Here is a 19722-nt window from a genome sequence, read left to right on the forward strand (position 1 = left end):
AGAATGTCTTAGAATAAACGACATGTTTTTATATGTACCTATATGTAATGTCAATTTTTGGATGATGTAAAAAGAAAAATAAAGTATAACACAAAAGAATCCCGTTTGTCTAAAAAAAAAAAAAGCTAAGTACATACAGTATTACCTTAAGTCATAATTTTTTGTCAACTGATTTCACTTTGAGGCAGCACGGTGTATGACTGGTCTGCAAGTCCGCCTCACAGTGCTGAGGTACCGGGTTCGATTCCAGCTCCAGCCTTCCGGTGTGGAGTTTGCATGTTCTTCCCGGGCCCGCGTGGGTTTTCTCCGGGTACTCCGGTTTCCTCACACATTCCAAAAAGATGCACGGCAGGACAATGAAACACTCAAAATTGTCCCTAGGTGTGACTGTGAGCATGAATGTTTGTTCGTCTACGTGTCCCCTGCAATTGACTGGTGACCAGTTCAGGATGCACCCCGCCTGCTGCCTGACGACAGCTGGGATAGGCTGCAGCACGCCTGTGACATTGATATCATATCATGAGCGTAGGACGTTTAAGTAGAAGGATGCATTGGTGATTTCCTCATCTCAAACCATTGATTGAAACAAAAGTTAACAACGGTGGGTACACTACAACAAAATATTTCAAAATCCCAATACTGTAACTCGTCATGTGCCCTTGAGCATCAATTACAACTTGACAACGACGTCTCACGGCTGTTCTGGGGTGCAAAGTTTCTAATCTCTACACGGCGACTCAGCTCATCCCACAGGTTTTTAATCGGATTTAGGTGTAGAGAGAGTGAAGGCTATTCCGTTTGAGGTACACCAGTCTCCCAACAGCCGTTCGCTGATGATGCAACCTCAATGAGCTGGAGCATTGGCGTCCATGAAGATGAAATTGGGCCCCAGTTGTTCATGCAATAATAATGCATTTTAAAGAGTAAGGGCACAATCACTGGATTAATCATGTTATTTAGATCGTATGGGCTTGTCACTGTACCATTCACAATGTGTAGGTAAATTCTGTCCTAACTGGACACACGTGCCCATACTGTAACACCGCAGTTCATTCTTTGTGGATTTGGGCCTTTATGTTTGAGTGCTTGCTTAGCAAGATAAAATAATGTGGAACATGCTACACTAAAACAAATGCAACACTGACATAATATATAAAGATAAACTTAGCTTTTAGAGAAATATAATTGTGTCAACTAAGATGACAAGAAAATAATACACTTTAAGACAGTCACTATTTTTTTTATCGAAATTTTTGGAGGCGAACAAGGGAGGAATCGAGTTTTAATATAGTTCAATTTTTTTCTGCCCCACCAGGGGGCAGCCGCAATCCTTTCAAGAACATTTTGTTCACAGACTGGGAGGTCATCGTCCATTTCTCGCCTACCAACAACTGCAAGATCTCCTTCCATCTGCTTCCCTCCTTCCTCCTTGTGGCGCCCGCCCTCCCCCACATTTGATCCTTGAGGTGAGAGCATTGTGCACATCTGGAGGTGATCCTCGCTGCCGAGGAATAGCCTGTGGGAAGGCAGGCCTACCGGGTTAAAGATGCACAGCACCCTTTATGTATATCTAAATGTGCACGCCGCCAAGCCCGAGGGTGTCATGTGATCCCCACTCCCAATACTGATGATTACAAACAGCTGGCGGGGCTGTGGCCTCGTCCAATTACATGTGAAGTTGGCGGTGACATCACGGCGGAGGAGTGGGGTGCGCGGGACATTTTGGATGGCTTTTCACCTCTTGAGTTTAAACAGACACCGGCGAAGTGACGTGATTGACACTTTTGTTGCTGCAAGCCCCGTGCATACTCACCATCTACCTATTTATCTATGACCAAAAAATAGATTTCACCTCACTTGAAAGCGGTTGTTGGGCTGTGTCATGATCATAAACATCCGAATTCTACTTTTTGCTTGGTGATGACACGTATTCGTGACGTCACACAGCATCAACGTTATTCTACCGCGCTCAGAAGACAACATTGCGGCCTCCCATCCAAATTAATCTTATTTGCCTCTCGTTCAATGTTGGACGCAGTGAGCTGTGGAGGTCCTTTCTCGGTGAACAGAGGCAAGCTCCGGGCTGGCCCTCCCCTTCATCAATCTCTGTCATAAATCTGTCCCGCGGAGAAAAAAGGAACTGCTGAATACAGATTTGTCAGCAATTAATCTAAGCTCTATTACCGGGCCGGGATATTGTGTCCTCTAAATCGGAGAACAATAAGCCACTCTTAACATGGAGCATAACAACGCTGGTGGTGTATATGTTTAAAAGAGAAGAGCACTCTTACAAAGAACAAGGCCATTTTGTCGATGAAACACAGGATTCAAAACTTCCTTTTGCCCCCCGCAGCACAATTCTGCCTGCTGTCGTCTATAATTGGAAATCATTGAGACAGACCGGTGCCATTAAACCTCGAGGAGACGCAGAGGACTTGGCGAGTGAGTTCAACTAATTGACATTCTGCACTTGATGATGGGGAACGTGCACAAGAACGACACAGGCTTTTTATCCCGCACACGCGCTGTAGTTTGTGCACATATTTGGATAATATGCAGCCCCCCCCCAACCCACGTTTCTTTTTTTTAATACATATTTTTTAAGAATGGAGTTCCTATTGTTTATTTATATATGTAGTATTGCTTTAAGAATACAGTTCCTATTGTTAAGATATTTCAAACGAGCAAAAATAGAGATTTAATTCAGAGAGGAGAACATATTTATTCTCTTGATGCAAAAAACACATACCGAAATTGTACCGAACTATGGCCCCAACGTATGGACCGTACCATGCACTTTATATATTGAATCATGTTATTCGAGGTTGTTCATAAAACACCAATATGATTTCTAAGCGGCCTTATCATTTGACTGCAGTGACACAATGGCGCATTTCCGTTACATTTCCTCTTCGTTTATCAGGTATCCTGTTCCTGTTTGCTCGCTTCTTTTCTTTTGTTGTGGCGCACTTCACCCTTGACGTCACTTCATGTACAAAGACCGAGCCGGTGGGCACGATATTTGCGTGCGGGCGGCAGTCCAGTTCAGAAAAAGTTTGTGTGTCGTGTTTAACCCCCTCCTCAGCCGTGCGCACGAAGACACACGCCGCCCCGCCCGCCCCCTTATTATAATTACTGGGACAGTTCAGTGGAGCAGTGGGCCAGTGCTCAGCTGCTTGAGACGGAATTAGAGTGGCAAACAGCTGAGCTTCTCTAGGGTACTATCATGTGACCTATCCCACCCACAGGGCCGATAGGACCAAGGGTTGAGTTACCATGTGCAGTTTCCAGCATGGCCTTATGTGTGTGTCACTACATGTGTTCCAAAGTGCGTTTGCAGCACAAGGGCCACACCAAGTGGAGACAATTTTGTGCTGTGAACTCCAGCCTGCTGATAGGTCTGTCTTGGTGAAGAGGACATACTCCTTTGTAGGCTTTATTTCCCCCACGTCCACCCAGGTTGTTCCACTGACCCGCTTTGGGCCACATGGCGACACACGGAGGTGTTTCTTCTGTAACAAGATAGCACATCTGGAAGCTTCAGCTCAACGCTCCCTTATCTACGATGAAAAGAACAGCCCCTGCAGCACATTGTGGGATTGTTTAGATGCATTGTTTCCTTCCCTGAAAAACAACTGTGCTGCTTTTTTTCCCCTTTTCTTTTTTCTAGTGTCTGTCAGCAAGCATGTAAAATGTGAAAGGTCTAATGGCAACCCAACACTTCCAAAGCTTTCAGTGGCGTCAGTTCAAGTCAAAGTGCTTTTGGACAAAAGCATGACATGACACATTGAACAGCGCCCCCCTCCCCCAATCAGGATGTGATGAAGACTGTAACTTGTAATTATTCATTCATTTTCCGAACCGCTTTATCCTCACAAGGGTCACAGGAGGTGCTGGAGCCTATCCCAGCTGTCTTCGGCAGTTGGCGGGGGACACCCTGACCGGTTGCCAGCCAATCGCAGGACACACAGAGACGAACAACCATCCACGCCCACACTTACACCTAGGGACAATTTAGAGCCTCCAATCAGCCTGCCATGCATGTTTTTGGAATGTGGGAATGAAACTGGATTACCCGGAGAAAAGCCACACAGGCCCGGGGAGAACATGCAAACTCCACGCAGGGAGGCCGGAGCTGGAATTGAACCTCTGCACTGTGAGATCGACGCGCTAAACCACTGGACCACCGGGTCACCCAACTTGCAATTAGTGAAGTGATAAAAGAGTCGTACGTTTAGACAGATTGGTTTCAAAATATATTTTTACCAACAAACTCAATAGTAGAATCCCGCACTCACACAATTGCAAACCACAGTTGAAATAACTCATTCACTCCCAAAGACGTTTTTAAACGTCTTTTCAGACTTGGTCTAGAATTGGCTGGTACTGAATGAGTTAAATACACATAAATAATTATGAAATAGCCATCCCAGATTTCATTATAATACACGAGAGTTGGGCAGGACGATTAATTTTAGTGGAACCCGAGGCAAACACTCATATGGTGGTCAATATTACATGTTGTTGATATCAATCATGCTGGTGGATTGTTGAAAATGAGGAGTTTGACCAAATTCAATTTGCCCTTGAAGGCCACCATACTTCTTGGTTGATGCACACACTCTACAAATCGGAGGTGAACATTGAACATTTTACAAACTCGTACTATTACGATTTTTCAGCACTGCCTGAAGGTCCGTCAGTCTGTCTCTGACGGATGCCCGTTTTGCTGGTAAATAAAAAACAAAACAAAACAAAACAAAAAAACAGGAAACGATATAAATAGACTGGGTAGATACGATGTGATCTTTTTGAGCTGCATGCGTACAGAGATGTTAAACCAACGTCTTTGCTTTCTCTGACCTTTGATAGAACTGTCGCCCCCGCTAACATGGCCGCCACCTCGACACGTGTTTTAGCCTGCTCTAGTCTCCTCTAAGTCTGAGAGCAGCGCAACCTGGAAACACCTGACCAGTCTCCATCTGTCGATGGCACCGCGTCACCATTTCTGGTGAATTGCGGCCAATTCTGGAACTAACCGGCGGTTACTTAAGAAAGGGTGTTTTCAGTGGATACAGTTTGCATTAAATCGAGGCCACTGCATGTTCTAAATCCTTCTGGTAGCACGGTGAACGAGTAGTTAGCAACTCTGCATGACAGATTGGAATTTTGGGGTTCAAACCAAAAGTCAGATGGCATGGGCTCAATGAGGACAAGCAGTGGCGGAAGTGAATGGAGAGATAATTCTCTCTTCCACCAATAATATTTTTAGTGGTGCAAGATTACATTTAGCGGCAAACACGGACGGAAGAGTGTTGACATACCATTGAGCAATAACAAACAATGCTGAAATTAAAACCCTGCAGTGGCCGATTGAATGGAAATAATCATCTTCTGAAACAAATCTCAAATGTCTGTGCGTGTGTGTGTGTGTGTGTGTGTGTGTGTGTGTGTGTGGAGCGTGTACTGCTGAGCCGTGACCGTTTACAGCGGAGTAACATGAGGAGTTGACCGGCTCGTCCCGCCTCCACCATAACTCTAAATGCAGAAGGCACAGCTGTGTCTCCACGTTTTGAGGCGCTAGGCAAAATAGACGCCGCCCGAGCGGGGTGAAGACGTGAACACGATGGAAATTAAACGCGGCGTGTTTACAGCTACAAAGGGGAATGGATGGTGAGTTACAGGTGAGGAAATTAACCCACATTCAAGTCAAATGTCTGAGGCCAAAGCTGGGGGTCATTTGCTCTTGCCCGTGCATGTGTGTAGGTGGGGGGGTGGGGGGGATACATCAGGAATTAGATAATATCGATCATGCTTGTCGCAACCCCGCCCACCCAACGATACTAAGATCAATGCTACTGATCAATACAAGTTATTGACAAAAAAGGAACTTCTCACGTGGCCAGCCGGGGAGAAAATTCACTATTTTTCAGTCATGTGTGTCCCCGTTCATGCTCATTCATCATTCAAGTGTTCAAAAAAATAGGCGCACACACACACACACACATGCAAGCATGCATATATTTATGCACCGCAGTGGGAAGGTGGCTCCTCTCTGACATAGCATGATTGCTCATTTCTCTCTCTCTGTTTTTCCTGCTGAAATAGTTTTAACAAAAGAGGGGGAGGGGTTTTGCAGTTGGGGGAGGGGATGTGTGTGTTGCTCTGTTGTCACTAGGCCAGAGAGGGAGAGAGGGAGGGAGGCTGAAGGGCAATCGAGGGAGTGGAGGAGAGAAAGATATGGTCCCAGAACGGAGTGCACACGCACACACACTTCGCACACTCTCGGGCGCCCTGCTTGTTTTGTGGAATAGTGGATTACTTTTCAAATATTTGGCAAGCAGATCCCGGCATGATCAGGTCGGTAATCATTCGTGAACTCGAAGCATGAAACGGTCTTTTTTCGGCTTGGACGTGTTCTGCTTTGCACTCCTCTCCTCATGTGCTATGATTTCTCCCATGTGTTGTAGGATTCTACTTTGCATGCTGTGATTTTTTTCTGCTCGCAGAGTGCATTCTCAATAGTTTGCCTTGTGCAGGGAAAAGAGTTGAGATTGTAATTGGAAGAATTTACTCGTGTTTTTCACATTCTTTAAATTGTCACTTTGTCATTTGATTGAAGAAAAAAAAGGGCTCTGACATATGAATGTGTTATGGTCGTGTTGTGTGCTTTGCGGTGCGCTCGGTCTTTTCAAGGATTAGAAAATTACCTGCCGGCCGGCTGGCCGGCCGTGCGGTTTTGTGGTCAGAGTGAATATTACACACTCAGGACAGAATTGACAGAAACAAAAAAAGACACTGTTAAAGTCACTTTTGGAATTGTTTCAGAAAGCAACCCGCGTGCATATCTCCATCCCGAGATCGTCAAAAACGCTTCACGTATAAAAAGCTTACGGTCCACAAACTGCGATCAATCATCACTCAAAATTTGTGTGCACGTCTCTCCTCATGTCTCACTTCGACCTCCGAAAATATTCAAACGATCACACCGATATTTTGGATTTCCTTGACATCAAGCCTTTCGCTGTCTCGCTATAAAGAAAACGCTTCACATCACTTCATGTTGGAAAACGATGACCAATCGTCACCAAAATATACGTGCGCGTCTGTACTCATGCCCACTTCCGTCTCAGAAAATATTCAAATGATCGCCACAGCATTTTGGAACTCCAGTTAGCTGATAATTGATCGCAGTTCTCTGACATCAAGCATTCCCCCCTTCCCTTCCAACGATCTGCGTCAAACCCGGCTCTCCGTGTGTATGACAACTCTGACGTTGCCCTGCGCGCGTTCCTCAGGTGGCCGAGGGTCCCGGCGGCCTCAAGGTGTGAGATGAACCATGGAAAGGTGCGGGGGTCCGCTCACTAGCCCAGCTCGCATCCGCCCAACCGACGGCAGCCCGGGGGGGTCCTGCGGCATGCAGCTGTGCTCTCACTAGCACCAAGTGGACCCGGTCCTGTCCTCCTTACCTGGGGCCAGGGCTGCAGAATGCTCAGTCCTGTCACCCCTTACAGTAAGTTTACACAAATACTTCCAAATAGAAAAAAAAAAAATCTCTTAACTCATTCACTCCCAAAGACGGTTTTAAACGTCTTTTCAGACTTGGTCCAGAATTGGCTTGTACTGAATGAGTTAAAAACAAGCAAGAAAAAAAAGCGCTTTAATTTTGCTCATCATCTGTTTTCGACTGTTATCTCATCCTGTGGCAGCAGAGGACAACAAGGGGGGGGGGGGGGCATCTGGGAAGTCCTGTAGAGTGGACAGACATGCTAATGGTTTTTACAGCTGAGTCTCCAGGCTTTGCATTGAGGAATTTCACAGAAAGTGTGCAGCTTCTCTTTTTTTGCAGCCCCTCCGTGTGAATACGTTGCCGTTTGTTTAGACACTCACTCACACAATAAGATGTCTGTCCTCGCAGATTTCCAGGGGGGTCGGTTGTTTACGATACGGGGAAGGCTAGATTTAAAAAAAAAACTGATTTATTTTCTATGCGTGTACAATCCTATAAAATCTAAAGCACCGTTCAGTAGGCGCTTGTGTTAATCAGAAGAGGTTGCTATCCAGGCTGATGAATATGCTTCTATTGATTGACTGGGCTATTGATTGGGGTTAGCTTTAACGGGATTACGCTTCTAACCTGATTGGAATACTGCAACAGGAATTTATTTTCAACATTTTCATTGAGCAATGCCAAGGAGAGGTGAGAAATGTAAAATGGTAGAAGGCTGCTTCAGGGGGGAGGGCGCTTTTTTTTTTTTTAGGCTAAACACAAGTAGCGCTAGCGTGCATCTGTCACATTCCTCCCTCCAAAAAAGACTCACATCTTCTTGTTAGATTTCTTCTCATTTCTTTCTTTTTTTTTTTTAGCCCTCCGCTTCTGTTTTAATTGCATGGTTGCACTCCCGTGCGCCACCGTGCAGCCTCGAAGACTCCAAATGTACTTCTAAAGTTGCCTTTCTCACTATGTAACATCGAGAGAGTGACGTTACTGTAGCTCCTTTTCGTGGCCATTTCCCAGGGTTGAAGCGCTTGTGTGACTGCAAGCTGGATTGTTAGTAAACTGGTGTCACAACAGCTTCTCATTAGTCCTGTATTGAAACATACATTAACACGCCCCCCCACCCATCCCTCTTCCACCGCCTACACAAACACATTAGGCTTCTATTACAATTAAAGCAGCTTGTTACGCAAATTGTAGCACATTTTAGGTCCTCATTAGGTGTCATGGCAAAGATGTGGCGCTGAAAGAAGCAAAAAGAGCACAGTGAAGGGCAGATGGAGAGGACGTGAGGAGGGACTGGTCAGCTGCAGCCTGATATATGAGTGGACACAATAAGCAAAAGGGGGCCAGGCCGGCCTCTGCCACATGTGTGTGCGTGTGTGTGTGTGTGGGTGTGTGTGTGTGAGAGAGAGAGAACTGAGGGGATGGGGGAAGGGAAAACTGACCACACAGGCTCGGACACGGTCGTCTTTTACAATAGTGCAAAGAGAAGGAGGCTGCTTTAAGAAAGGAGGGAAATGAAGCTCAAGTGGAAAATCGGAGCAATGGAAAGCAATATTGATTGCTGCGAGTTGCATTTGGGGCCGTTTAAGTGCAAACGTTGAAATGATAGAGGCCCATGTGGAAAAAATCCCAGGATGACATAATACTGTGGGAGTTCGGAGCAAAAGAGGAAAGTAGAAGGGAGGTTGTTTATGCTCCTTCACTTCATTGGACTTTGCTCATTGAGTCCATAATCCAGCCCGCTTCACAAGCAACCAAAAGGAGATAACGCTGCATTAATATACCAATCCTCCCCCATTGATGTCTTCTATATGGCTTGACACAGTCGCGCAAAGTCTTTAACTAACGCAAATGACCCGGTAATGTGCAAACTGCGGGTGGGAGGTGGGGTCATTTATCAGCACCGTGTACAAGTACAGTCCCCCTTAACCGTCCGTGCAAGTGGACAGTACGTGCGCGGCGCATGGACACAGAGAGGATATGTGCTGTGTAAATAGATCGCAGGTTAGATTCCTGGCATTCCAGCAGCCTGACTCATCTGAGAGATGACCAGAAGTCTCTCTCTGCCTGTTTGCCGGCCGAACGCTACGCCGCACCAAAAGGCACACTGCACTTGAGCTGCGCTTTGCAAATGTCAGAGATGGAAGACTTTGTTTATCGGGAGTGGAGGACAAGCAACAACAACTTCACGGAGGCTGTGTTTTTTTCTACCCCCCCACCCCCCTACCGCCTTCTTTCCACAGCCACTTCTGATGCTTCACAACCCCCCAAATCCCATTCCCTTTCAGACCCTTCCCCCCCACATCTACTTTCATCTAATTAGCCCCTAATTACTCAAACTGACCATGCAGTGGACTGCGGGACCAGTTTACTTCTGCAAACATCCCCGACTTGCATAACTTATTTGCTACTTAAGAGGAATTGTCATTTCAATAGACGTAATTAGCAGATGGCGCTTTAAGAGAAGTGCTTGCCTCGGTCTTTGTCAATCTCTGTCATTGAATCAATCACACGAGCAGGACGATTTAATGCGATCGTATTAACACGAATGAATTGGTGGTTCGACTCGTATTGATGACTGCTATCATTCGCGCTGAGGTCAGCCTTCCAACAAAACCGCATGCGATAATGTAAGTGCAACTCTTTAAGCTCATCGAAACCGTTTCTGCTTCTCCTGCCTCAACATGTTCTGTTATCTTCTCAATTGTTGTAAGGCAGACGACAGGCTCGTACTGTTGGTACTCGTAGTCGTACGGCTGAACTGGAACTCAAATCACAAAATAAATCGCATTGACGTGATTGCGGCTCTCTGTCTTTGAGGCCTTGATTAATGTTACGTAAAGGTTAACTGAGAACGCAAGATTATTACAAAGTATTGAATTCATGTCAATTCATTGTGTGAGGTGTCAAATTCAAGATCAAACACTAACATGAAACGTTATTGAAAGGACTGGTTATACCACTGTTGTAACACCCCTAAATTGAGAACGTTATTATTTATTTATTTAATAAAATTGAAAACTATGCGGTCATGTGATCCGCAGCATGGATTAATAACAGCGATTACCTTTTATGCAGTAATCTAAAAAGGTGTATTTTCAATACCTCCTGATCAAATTTGAGAAAACATTTGGGGCTCATATATGTGAGCCCAGTGCAAGTCTGGCACGAGGCAGCCTCTAAATCTGCGCAGGGGCAGACTAGACCAGATCTAGGTATTTTTGCAAAGCCGTCCAAGTGGCCGCGGCATGGTACTTTTTTTTTTTTTAAAGGGCGTTTTGCGCCGTCATGGGCGTGAACACAACCGACTTGATTCGCCGCTAATCAAAGCGACTCTTCTCATTCCCTTTAAATGCAGCTCACAATCAACCCTTATGATGAGAAGTAGTCTAGAAAATGAATTGATGGATATCCATACTGTTCAGAAGTTAATTATCAACGGTCGGTTTATTTTAACAATGCATCAATCACCATGTACATACATATTTGTGTCTTTCTTAAAAAAAAACTTTAGTATAGTCAGCAGGATGTAGGTACATGTCAACAATCATAATTAAAATAACAGGAAAAAAATAAACAACTTCTAGCAGGCTGAATGGTCAGATATTTATTATGACCTCCCCTTTGACTTTCATAGCAATAGTCGAAGCGCGCCTGTCCGAATCATAAACAGAATCCCGATGAAGCTTTTATACAGAAATTCTTGAAAGAAATGACCGTTATAAGATTGAGCTGCAGAAAATGATCATATTATATTCCAAGAAAATCGCACAGCCGCTTTTACGCCCCGTAAATCCACGAACTGGAAATGACCGGAGTACACAGTGCGCCATTTAGTTCAAGTTTGCCGAACCATGAGTGGGTATTTCCCAGAAAGGCATCATCCATGCGCCCGTAGATGTGTGATGTGCATCAAACTGGCAGTACGACTGTATGATGATCACACTGATTAAGGGAAGCTGTCACAGTACCAAGCCGGCTTAGTTCTCATCTTTGTCTGCTGCTAAGCCAAGCGTGGCCAAGAATGGAGGGCTCTCTACAAGTTCCAAGCCAACACCAGTTGCTAGATTAGGGCCGGGGCTCCCTCACTCATCCCTCCTAATTCCTGGGCTAACCCCCACCAGTACCCCCCCCCCCCGCCCCCACACACCCATACGCACCCGAATACCCTCCCTCCGACACAGATGTCTGATGCTCCAGCAAACATCGGCACTTTTAATGGGTCCCTGAAATGCCCAATGAAATACATTTCGCTCGAATTGGGAAAGGAGTGGATTCGAGCGAGAGAGCGCAGCTGCGGGAATTACAGTCTTAACGGTATAGTGTTGGTCGTTTAGGGGAAAAAACAAGAGTCAGGTCATCATGTTTCTTGACTTTACAGAGATCTGGTCAACTGGATGGGAGCGGCGGATATTTTGCATTTCATGCAAAACGCCGGTGATCGTTTGTCATGTCATAAGTTACCAACAGTCAATGACATCATTGATTTGATCTGTTTTTGTTTTTCGTTTGGGTAGGAGGGGTTTCCTCTCTTCGCTTTTTTTCCCAAATTTCAGAGCTGAATTCTTTGTATTTTTTTTGTGCGCCTATTTTTGGCTAACCGTGGATGGGCCGGTCCCGATCCACTGCGATCGGGGGTCGACGCGACAGCAAAATAAATCAAGTTGTTTTCATAGATTGGTTCATCTTCCGATTGGTGATCAGTTAATCTTGATCATGTAATGCCTACTTTTTAACAATTGATCAGGCAAGAAACAACAACATAAAAGGTTATGAGGGAAATTCCAGTCAAGACGTGAAACAATTTGGCCTTGAGAAAGATTATACTACCCGGTTTTGATTGTCAGATAGGTACAGGTCTTTGTTAAGGTAACTGTTGCCACGGTGATGTTATGAGCGGTTTTCCCTGCCTGCTAAATCTAGCGTGACATGATTTGTCTCCTGGTCACAGTTGGAGTTATATCTGGTCAATCTTTTAGCTTGAATCGACTGTAAAAGGTTGTGTGTGTGAGGCACATGCTAAGACAACAGCGCTGCGATGTCATGGTGATAATAAATATGACATTAGATGATAATTGTCAAAGGCTCACTTGAAGTATTTGAATCGGTATCCAGGGGATCATTTAATGCTGCTAATGTTGATCCCTCCAATCGATCGGCGTATGTTGTGTTGTACCGCAGCATGATTCATATTTAGCCCGAGCTTGTCGCCATATCTCACAATCGCTTGATGGAGGGTCGCAAGCCCTCTTGTGGCGCTGGCGATGTCTTCAGTTTGTCCGTCTGAATGTCAGATTGGTGACACTATTGGGATCAAGAGCGTGTGCGCTAATCCTTCATTAGTCTGCTTTCCCAATCTGCACACACTCCAACTCCATCTCCCGGTGTCTGAGCTCTGCGATCCACTCCCAGTTTGTACATTCCATTCTGCTGAATGTTTGATGAGGATTCCAGGATCGTGCTAGATTACTGTGCACAAATATGTCTTTTAATTGATTATGGGCAATCTGTTGAAGACCAGATGAGATTGGAACTCTTTAAACTATTTGCCCGCAAGTGTTGATCCGACACTGATTAAATTTATGGATGAAGTACTTTGTACTGAGCTGCAAAGTGGCACATCAAATGATAATCACTCAAAGCAATATCATTTATTTCGCCATCTTGCTCCCCAACGCTACTTTTGTTCCTTTTTCTCTGTCATCTCGACTAATATATGCCCATTGAATAAAGACGATTGCAATGTGTAATACAATTGGACATGGGATGCAAAACACGTCTGCTGTGGACTTTCACAGCAAAGTCAAGTGCTGAAGTTGACCCAATCAATTCACGGTAATGGAAATGCAAAAAGACACCGAATATGAATGTCTCTTTTATGGGGAGTGGGGAAAGGGGAAAGTTATTTTGTCTTACTCTATACTTCTGTTTGTGTGCATCTTTTGAGATAGTTCTATTTCTCAATGCCCGTCTATCCGTCAGAGCCATGATCAGGAATTCCCTAGAGTGCAGGGATTTCTCCCATCCTGGGCGGAGCTTCCTGATGGCCAAGAACGCTGCCATCCTTGGATGGGATGAGCAGGATTATTGGGTTGAAGGATCATTTAATTTAGGGATCAACATGTGGACCGTTTAGAGGCCCATCTGGTGGGCCTGGTGGACATGTGACACGACCAGCACTAATCTGCATGTAGACAGCGTTAAAGTCGAATGAGCAAGTGTGTGTGCGTGTATTTATTAATGACCAGACTGCAGTTCAATTCTTTTGAAAAAAAAAAAAAAACTAAAAGTGGACTTCAGACACCCTCCAAAGTCAAACAGTCCTAATTGTGCACCTTTGTAGCTAGCATGCAACTCCTGCATGTCTTCATTTTGTCTTTCAGATTCATGTACAATTAGTAATTGGGAGGTTCACATGAACAAACGTCTTGGTAGAGATGAAAAAAAAAGATACAAATTGCCAAATTAATTTGGGCACAAGAAGTAAACACATTAAAGTGTAAGTAAAACACATGTACACAATCTTAAAGGGGAAGTCAACCCCCAAATGTTCTGTGTGATAATATGTTCCATGCACCTTCACTACTCAAAAGAGGGCATTCTGATTGCGTATGTGGAGTATGAGTTAAGCAGCAAAATCCACACGTGTTTACCCATCTCAGGGGGCAACCATTTTGCCACTTTCTGTCAGCTGAAACTGACATCGCAGTTGGTCAGGGCTCAGGCAACAACCAATCATGGCTCACCTATTATCTGAAGCTAAAATGGGCCCCCCACCCCCCGCCAATAAAAAAACGGTGGATTTTACTGCTTAAATCATATTCCACACAAGCAATATTAATCAGAATGCCGTGTTTAGCATAGTCGGGCTGCATTGAACATATTATTGTAAAGAAAGTTTAGGGGTGGACCTCCCCTTTAATAAGGCTCTAGTAGTATAATACGTTTACTTTAATAGTTACATTTACTTTTTCCAGTCAGAAGTCACCTGAGCCCAAGCCTGGGGTCAGTCCAGATTAAAATACTTCACAATGCCTGGAATGTCAGCCAAATGCTAGTCATGGAGAAACCAGTCACGGGTCCCTCTGCTCGTGGAAGTGTGTATAATCGCACACGAACACACTTTTTGGACTGCTGAATCAAATGCTACTGTCAGCATGCAGCATGACAAAGTACTGTGTTTCCCCTGCTACAAATGACCCCGCCCACGCTCAGCCCCCTATCCAGCACACCCCTGAGGTTTGGGTTAGAATTAGATCATACGCTCGGTGGGGGTGGTTTTGTTGACTGGGAGACTCGCTTAGCGACAACAATGGCCTCAATGTGAGAGAGGCAAAGGCAGAGGACAGAGTTGCGGCCAATGGAGGCTTATCGCCGTGGAGACCAGGCTGGGGGCTATGTTGGCAGCTTCTCATAAAGATTAGGACAGTTGCCCCCCACCTCAATGAGGTGTTGTGGAAGAGGCTACGCGCCGACATGATGCTCAGCTAACCATGGTGACTCTTTGCCTCCTAATCTCGCTGAGAGCAAAATATTCCCGTTTTAATCCGGAAAATTGAGCCTTTCTGGAATACATTTATGGTGGCCCATTGCAATTCATTATTATTCTTTTTTTGCAGAACACATGTCACAGCTTGATTCACACCATTTTCCTTTTTTATTTTTCATTTTGTGTGTTTGGTACATCCAGTACCTGAGATTTTGCCAAAGTCAAAAATTGTATTTCCATCTTCCCTTTTTTTGTCATAAAGTATACATGTGAGTTTTTTTCCACCACATTTGTATAAGTGTTTACAACTACCAGTGTATATAACACCTTTGTGAGGAGAAATCTTGAAATATTGCATTCTGTATACTGTATGGGCGTGGACATATTAATCATCAGGTTTAAATACTCCATATGTCTCTAACACATTCACAATTGCAGTTTTTTTGTGTGTTTTTTTTAATTGTATAGTTTTTAGTTTTGGGCCTGCTATTGGTTAGCTAAACCGTGACGCTAACTTAGCTCGTGTACTGTAGCTGCATCAGTGGGTTTTTAAATGACAGGTTAATTTAGACAATGTATTTGTTGTCTCTTATTTTTGAGTGGCTAACCTTTCATGCGGCCATTATGTTTTTCTTTTTTCGTTTGAAAGCAATCCTGGAATCTCATTGTAATCATCTTTGGAGCTTCTTCCATGATCCTTGCTTCATGAGGTGGCCTCGGCAAATCACCTGCCTCATATGGTGCTTTGAAAATAATCCACTTCTTTAAAAAACAAAAAGCTACATTTGATCATTCTGATTTTTCAACGTAATCGATGACTTGTCATGTAGTGCAAGTCAAAATCAAGTCAAATACCAAAACCATGTCACGTTTTTCATAAATTTAAGCAAAGCAAGTTCCAACACCTAAAATTCGCTGTCGGGTGACTCGAGCCCCCCCCCCCCCGCCCCCCGCCTCTGCCAACTTTCCCAGCGACTACAAATACTCACACTTGCATGTTAGTACTCAGGTGTGATGTGTACCAAGATAAGTCGCATGCTAATGCAGGTATTTGTTATCATCAGACCAAAAGTTGCGTTGCAAAAAAAGATCTGCGCAAAGAAGCCAATGACAACATTGGTAATGTATCGTGTGACCTCACTCAAAATTTCAAAATTTCAAAACTGCGTTGTTCAAATCCTTTATTTTTTTTTTTCATTCCTTATCCCAGTTGACTTTGGTCAATCGTTTAGACACATATTGAACTGGTCACCAGTGATTCACTGAGTGACCAAACTATACTCCGGCTGCCAGAACCAAAGTCAAGCTAGTGTATGTCATTGAAATGAAACTAACTGCAGCGTTCTTCACAGGTCTATTGAAGATGCACTGGTCTCCGGATCACACCGCCCCTATATCTCAGTGGCCTGAGCAGCACCTTGATGTCACCTCCACTACTTCGCCCCCGTCAGTCCACAAACACGAGCCCTACGCCTCCGCCGCTCGCCGCAATTACGCTCACACAGGTTACCCGTGGGCCAGTGATGACATATCAGCCCTCACCGCTTCTTCGCTTCTCAAGCGCTATGCGGAGAAGTACTCGGGACTGGAGCTGCCCTACGAGCGTCCCGCTTCGGGGGCCTACCCGGAACCTGGAGCTTTTCTGAAGACTGAATCGGAACCCTGGGCTCTAAGCCAGGGCATCGAGTGCTACCCCGGTATTGAAGCGCTAACCGGCACCAAGGTGGGCTCCGGATCCGCGGGCATCCCGACCACAGGAAGCGTGACTGTCGTGAGCAGTAACTTAGCCTCGGACCCGGGCTACAGCGGTGCTGGCTCCTGCGGGGCCCCGTCGTCCCAGGACTACCCTCCTGCCTACAACAGCACCTACCTGTCTTCAGGATACTGCCCTCAGTCAGGCACAGCACTTCCCCCTGCCCCTCTTCACTCTTTGCAGGCCGCACCCACTCTGGTGCCCAGCTACGGCGCTAACACTCCGGTCTACAACTACCCGCCGGGCTGCTACCCCCAGAACAGCCTCTCTGCCAGTTACGGCCACCCCAGTGCCTCCTACTTACCTCCGGGGATTAGTGCCCCGACCCCTCTGGCCCCCAGACCCACTATGGTGGGGAGCGGTTACAGCTACCCGTCGCACAGCCTCGGCGGGGGCGCCGAAGCCGGAGCGCCGCTGAAACGCAAGGCCTTTGAGATGGGAGAAGACGGACAAGAGGGAGGCGAGGTGGAGGGATCGCGCTACAGAAAATACGGCAACGGCCTCAGCAAAGGCAACGGCCACGGCAACGGCTACGACATAAGCGGCTCCGGTTCTGATCAGCAGCCCTACAAAGCCGGGAAGCCCCTCATGTCACCCCCTTATCGCGGAACAGGGGATTACAGCCCCCCGTCCGGCCTAGAGGTGGAGAATGCGTCCGGGGAACATAGTTTTCCTCATCAGAGGATGCCGATGAAGATCCCGCCATCGCACACGCGAGCCGAAGATCCCACCGGGGGCCACTGACGACCCTCTTGGCTTTCAAGACGATTTCGCTTGGATCCAAACACTTGCAAGTATCCCACAGACGTGTTTGAATGTCACTTGCAACCACAAGAGGGCACAAAATGATTGCTTGATTATACCTCATCTTTTTTCATGATCAATGTTTTTCCCAAAGATACACAGGGGCATTTTTTTTTCTTTTTGTCACGTGAGCTTGGAGAATCGGTGGAGTATGGTTGGAGCATTCTCTACATAGATAAAGAAACTCGAAATGTATGCATCTCTCAGGATATATTTATTCCTTTCTGCTACTGTGGCAGCACCGTGGAAATGTTGCTTTTTTCTTTTTTTTTTTTGTAGAAAATGACATAATTGTATGTGGCCGTGTTACCAGGCCCGCGACTGCAATGTACTCTAGCAGCCCACAAAGATCATTTCTGACCAAAAAGTAAGGAGAGCAATAATTCAAAATTGCCGTACTACTTCAGCACAATCATACAGTAGCTGATTCAGAGGCTTTAGGAAATGAATGTCCTTATATATGCCCCCCCCACACTTTTTTTTGTTGCTTCCTGCCTCTTGTTTTCAACGTGTTCAATGCTACTGTTGTCCTTTTTATCCAAATCATGCTGCTTATATAAAGCTGGCCTTTAAGTTGTTTGAGTACAGGATCGCAGTTAAGGTGTTTTTTGGCAGGATACTTGATGTATGCAACTTTGGGGCTCGTTGTTTACATGCAGATGCTCAAAAGAGACTTACTTATTCTGAAGCTTCTACAAGAATCCATCTTCTATTTTGTCTTAACTATGAGCAACAATCATGCAACATACTGCTGAATTTCCTGCAAGCCGGCGCCTTGTGGTCATGCGCACACGGTCATGTAAACGCATGCAAAATGGGGCCTGCTTGGATTGACTTTACTGATATTCATTGTCTTTATTTTTTGCCTCTCGAAAGGAAGATTTATCGTCATGTTACTGAATACTCAGGAAGAATATTGTTACCTCAGAATGATGATGAATAAGAATGTATGTTATTACCTTTGAAGTGCTTGTGGGGAGCCCTTTAGAGCAAAACTGGAGATGTCGAAAAGCAAAGCATACTCTGAAATCTTCAGGGAATTGACACGGCCTTTGACAATAACGGTAAAAATGCACACATACACACACACACACACACATACACACACACATACACACAGTTGTGTTGCTCTGGTAATAAAAGTGGCGATAACTGTACCAGGGCATGAAATGTTGAATGTAATTCAGATTGTCTTTTTTTTTTTTTTTTTTTTTTTTTTAAAGAAAGAACAATACATGCCATAATGTACATCGACAACCTTTTTAGATGAAGCATACATGAAGCATATTTTCTTCATGTATAGATTCCCTTATAGATTTTGGTGGCGAGATGAACGATGTTATGTGTTAGTTTTTGTAGTTTGCAGCAAGACGAACGATTTTATGGACAAACCACGCAAGATGGATATCTGAAAAAACAAACACGTTTCAATATATGCTCTCGATATGTTTTTCAAAACGTCTTAATGCCGGTTTGGTTTCGGTTTTCCGCAGCATCTGATTGTTGAATTGGCACCACCAACAGAGGAGGTTTATTGCGACGATATTGCTTTGTGCCATTTTGTTAATCAGTAAAATCGGATTTAAGAGCACGACTCGCGTCGATTGTTGGATTTTGGTGATGGAGTATCTTTAAAAGAGGGCACAAAACGTGGATGAGATTCCCTGTGGGGAAACTTGTGACACACAACCTCGTCACACAGCTTCAAATTAAAATACGAGATTGGTAAAGTGATACACAACTAAACCCCAGTGCTTTAAAAAGTATTTAAGCGCTTAGCTATAAGAATTGAATGCTCTTCAGTGTCATACAAGCAATATGCTACACAAGCTGTTGTTCTCATTCAGCTAGTTCTGTTGAAACCCAAATGGATTTCAGTATTATCTTTTTTTTTCTCTCGATGTTGTATCTTGTGCATTCTCAATAACCATTTCTACCTCATTTTAAAGACGGACTTGGAAATATTTATCTCATGTCCTTTCATATGACAGATTCTAGGAGCAATGTTTCTCTAGTTTGACTTGTTATAGTCTACCTCTTCTTGAAAATGAAGATATCGTACCTGCACCCCAAAAATCAAAATGTTGTTTTTTTGTTTCTTTTGTCTATCGAACCAAAAATGTGTGATGTTTGAGTGTTGTCTTTCACTAAAATGTACAATGTTGACAACTA

The 19722-nt window shown here is 44.8% G+C and overlaps 1 protein-coding gene across 2 annotated transcripts; it reads left to right on the forward strand.

The window, feature by feature from the left end:
• Positions 1 to 5484: 5484 nt before the first annotated feature.
• On the forward strand, positions 5485 to 19722 carry si:dkey-195m11.8 (fidgetin-like protein 2). 2 transcript variants are annotated; one of them, XM_052075578.1, is made up of 3 exons: positions 5485 to 5684; positions 7299 to 7513; positions 16346 to 19722. In XM_052075578.1, the coding sequence occupies exons 2-3, from the start codon at positions 7489 to 7491 to the stop codon at positions 17488 to 17490; spliced, it is 1170 nt and encodes a 389-aa protein (XP_051931538.1). In that variant the 5' UTR covers positions 5485 to 5684; positions 7299 to 7488; the 3' UTR covers positions 17491 to 19722. The 2 variants fall into 2 exon arrangements, with proteins under 2 accessions (XP_051931538.1, XP_051931537.1); XM_052075577.1 differs by lacking the exon at positions 5485 to 5684 and adding an exon at positions 6179 to 6360.

This window comes from Hippocampus zosterae, chromosome 9 (genome assembly GCF_025434085.1).
Source record: "Hippocampus zosterae strain Florida chromosome 9, ASM2543408v3, whole genome shotgun sequence".
NCBI lineage: Eukaryota > Metazoa > Chordata > Actinopteri > Syngnathiformes > Syngnathidae > Hippocampus > Hippocampus zosterae.

Excerpts from the sequence above, each read along its gene's own strand:
- si:dkey-195m11.8 (XM_052075578.1), top strand. The coding sequence starts at position 7,489 with ATGCTCAGTCCTGTCACCCCTTACA. Across the intron at positions 7,514-16,345 it reads CAGTCCTGTCACCCCTTACA|GTCTATTGAAGATGCACTGG; the intron begins GTAAGTTTACAC and ends CGTTCTTCACAG.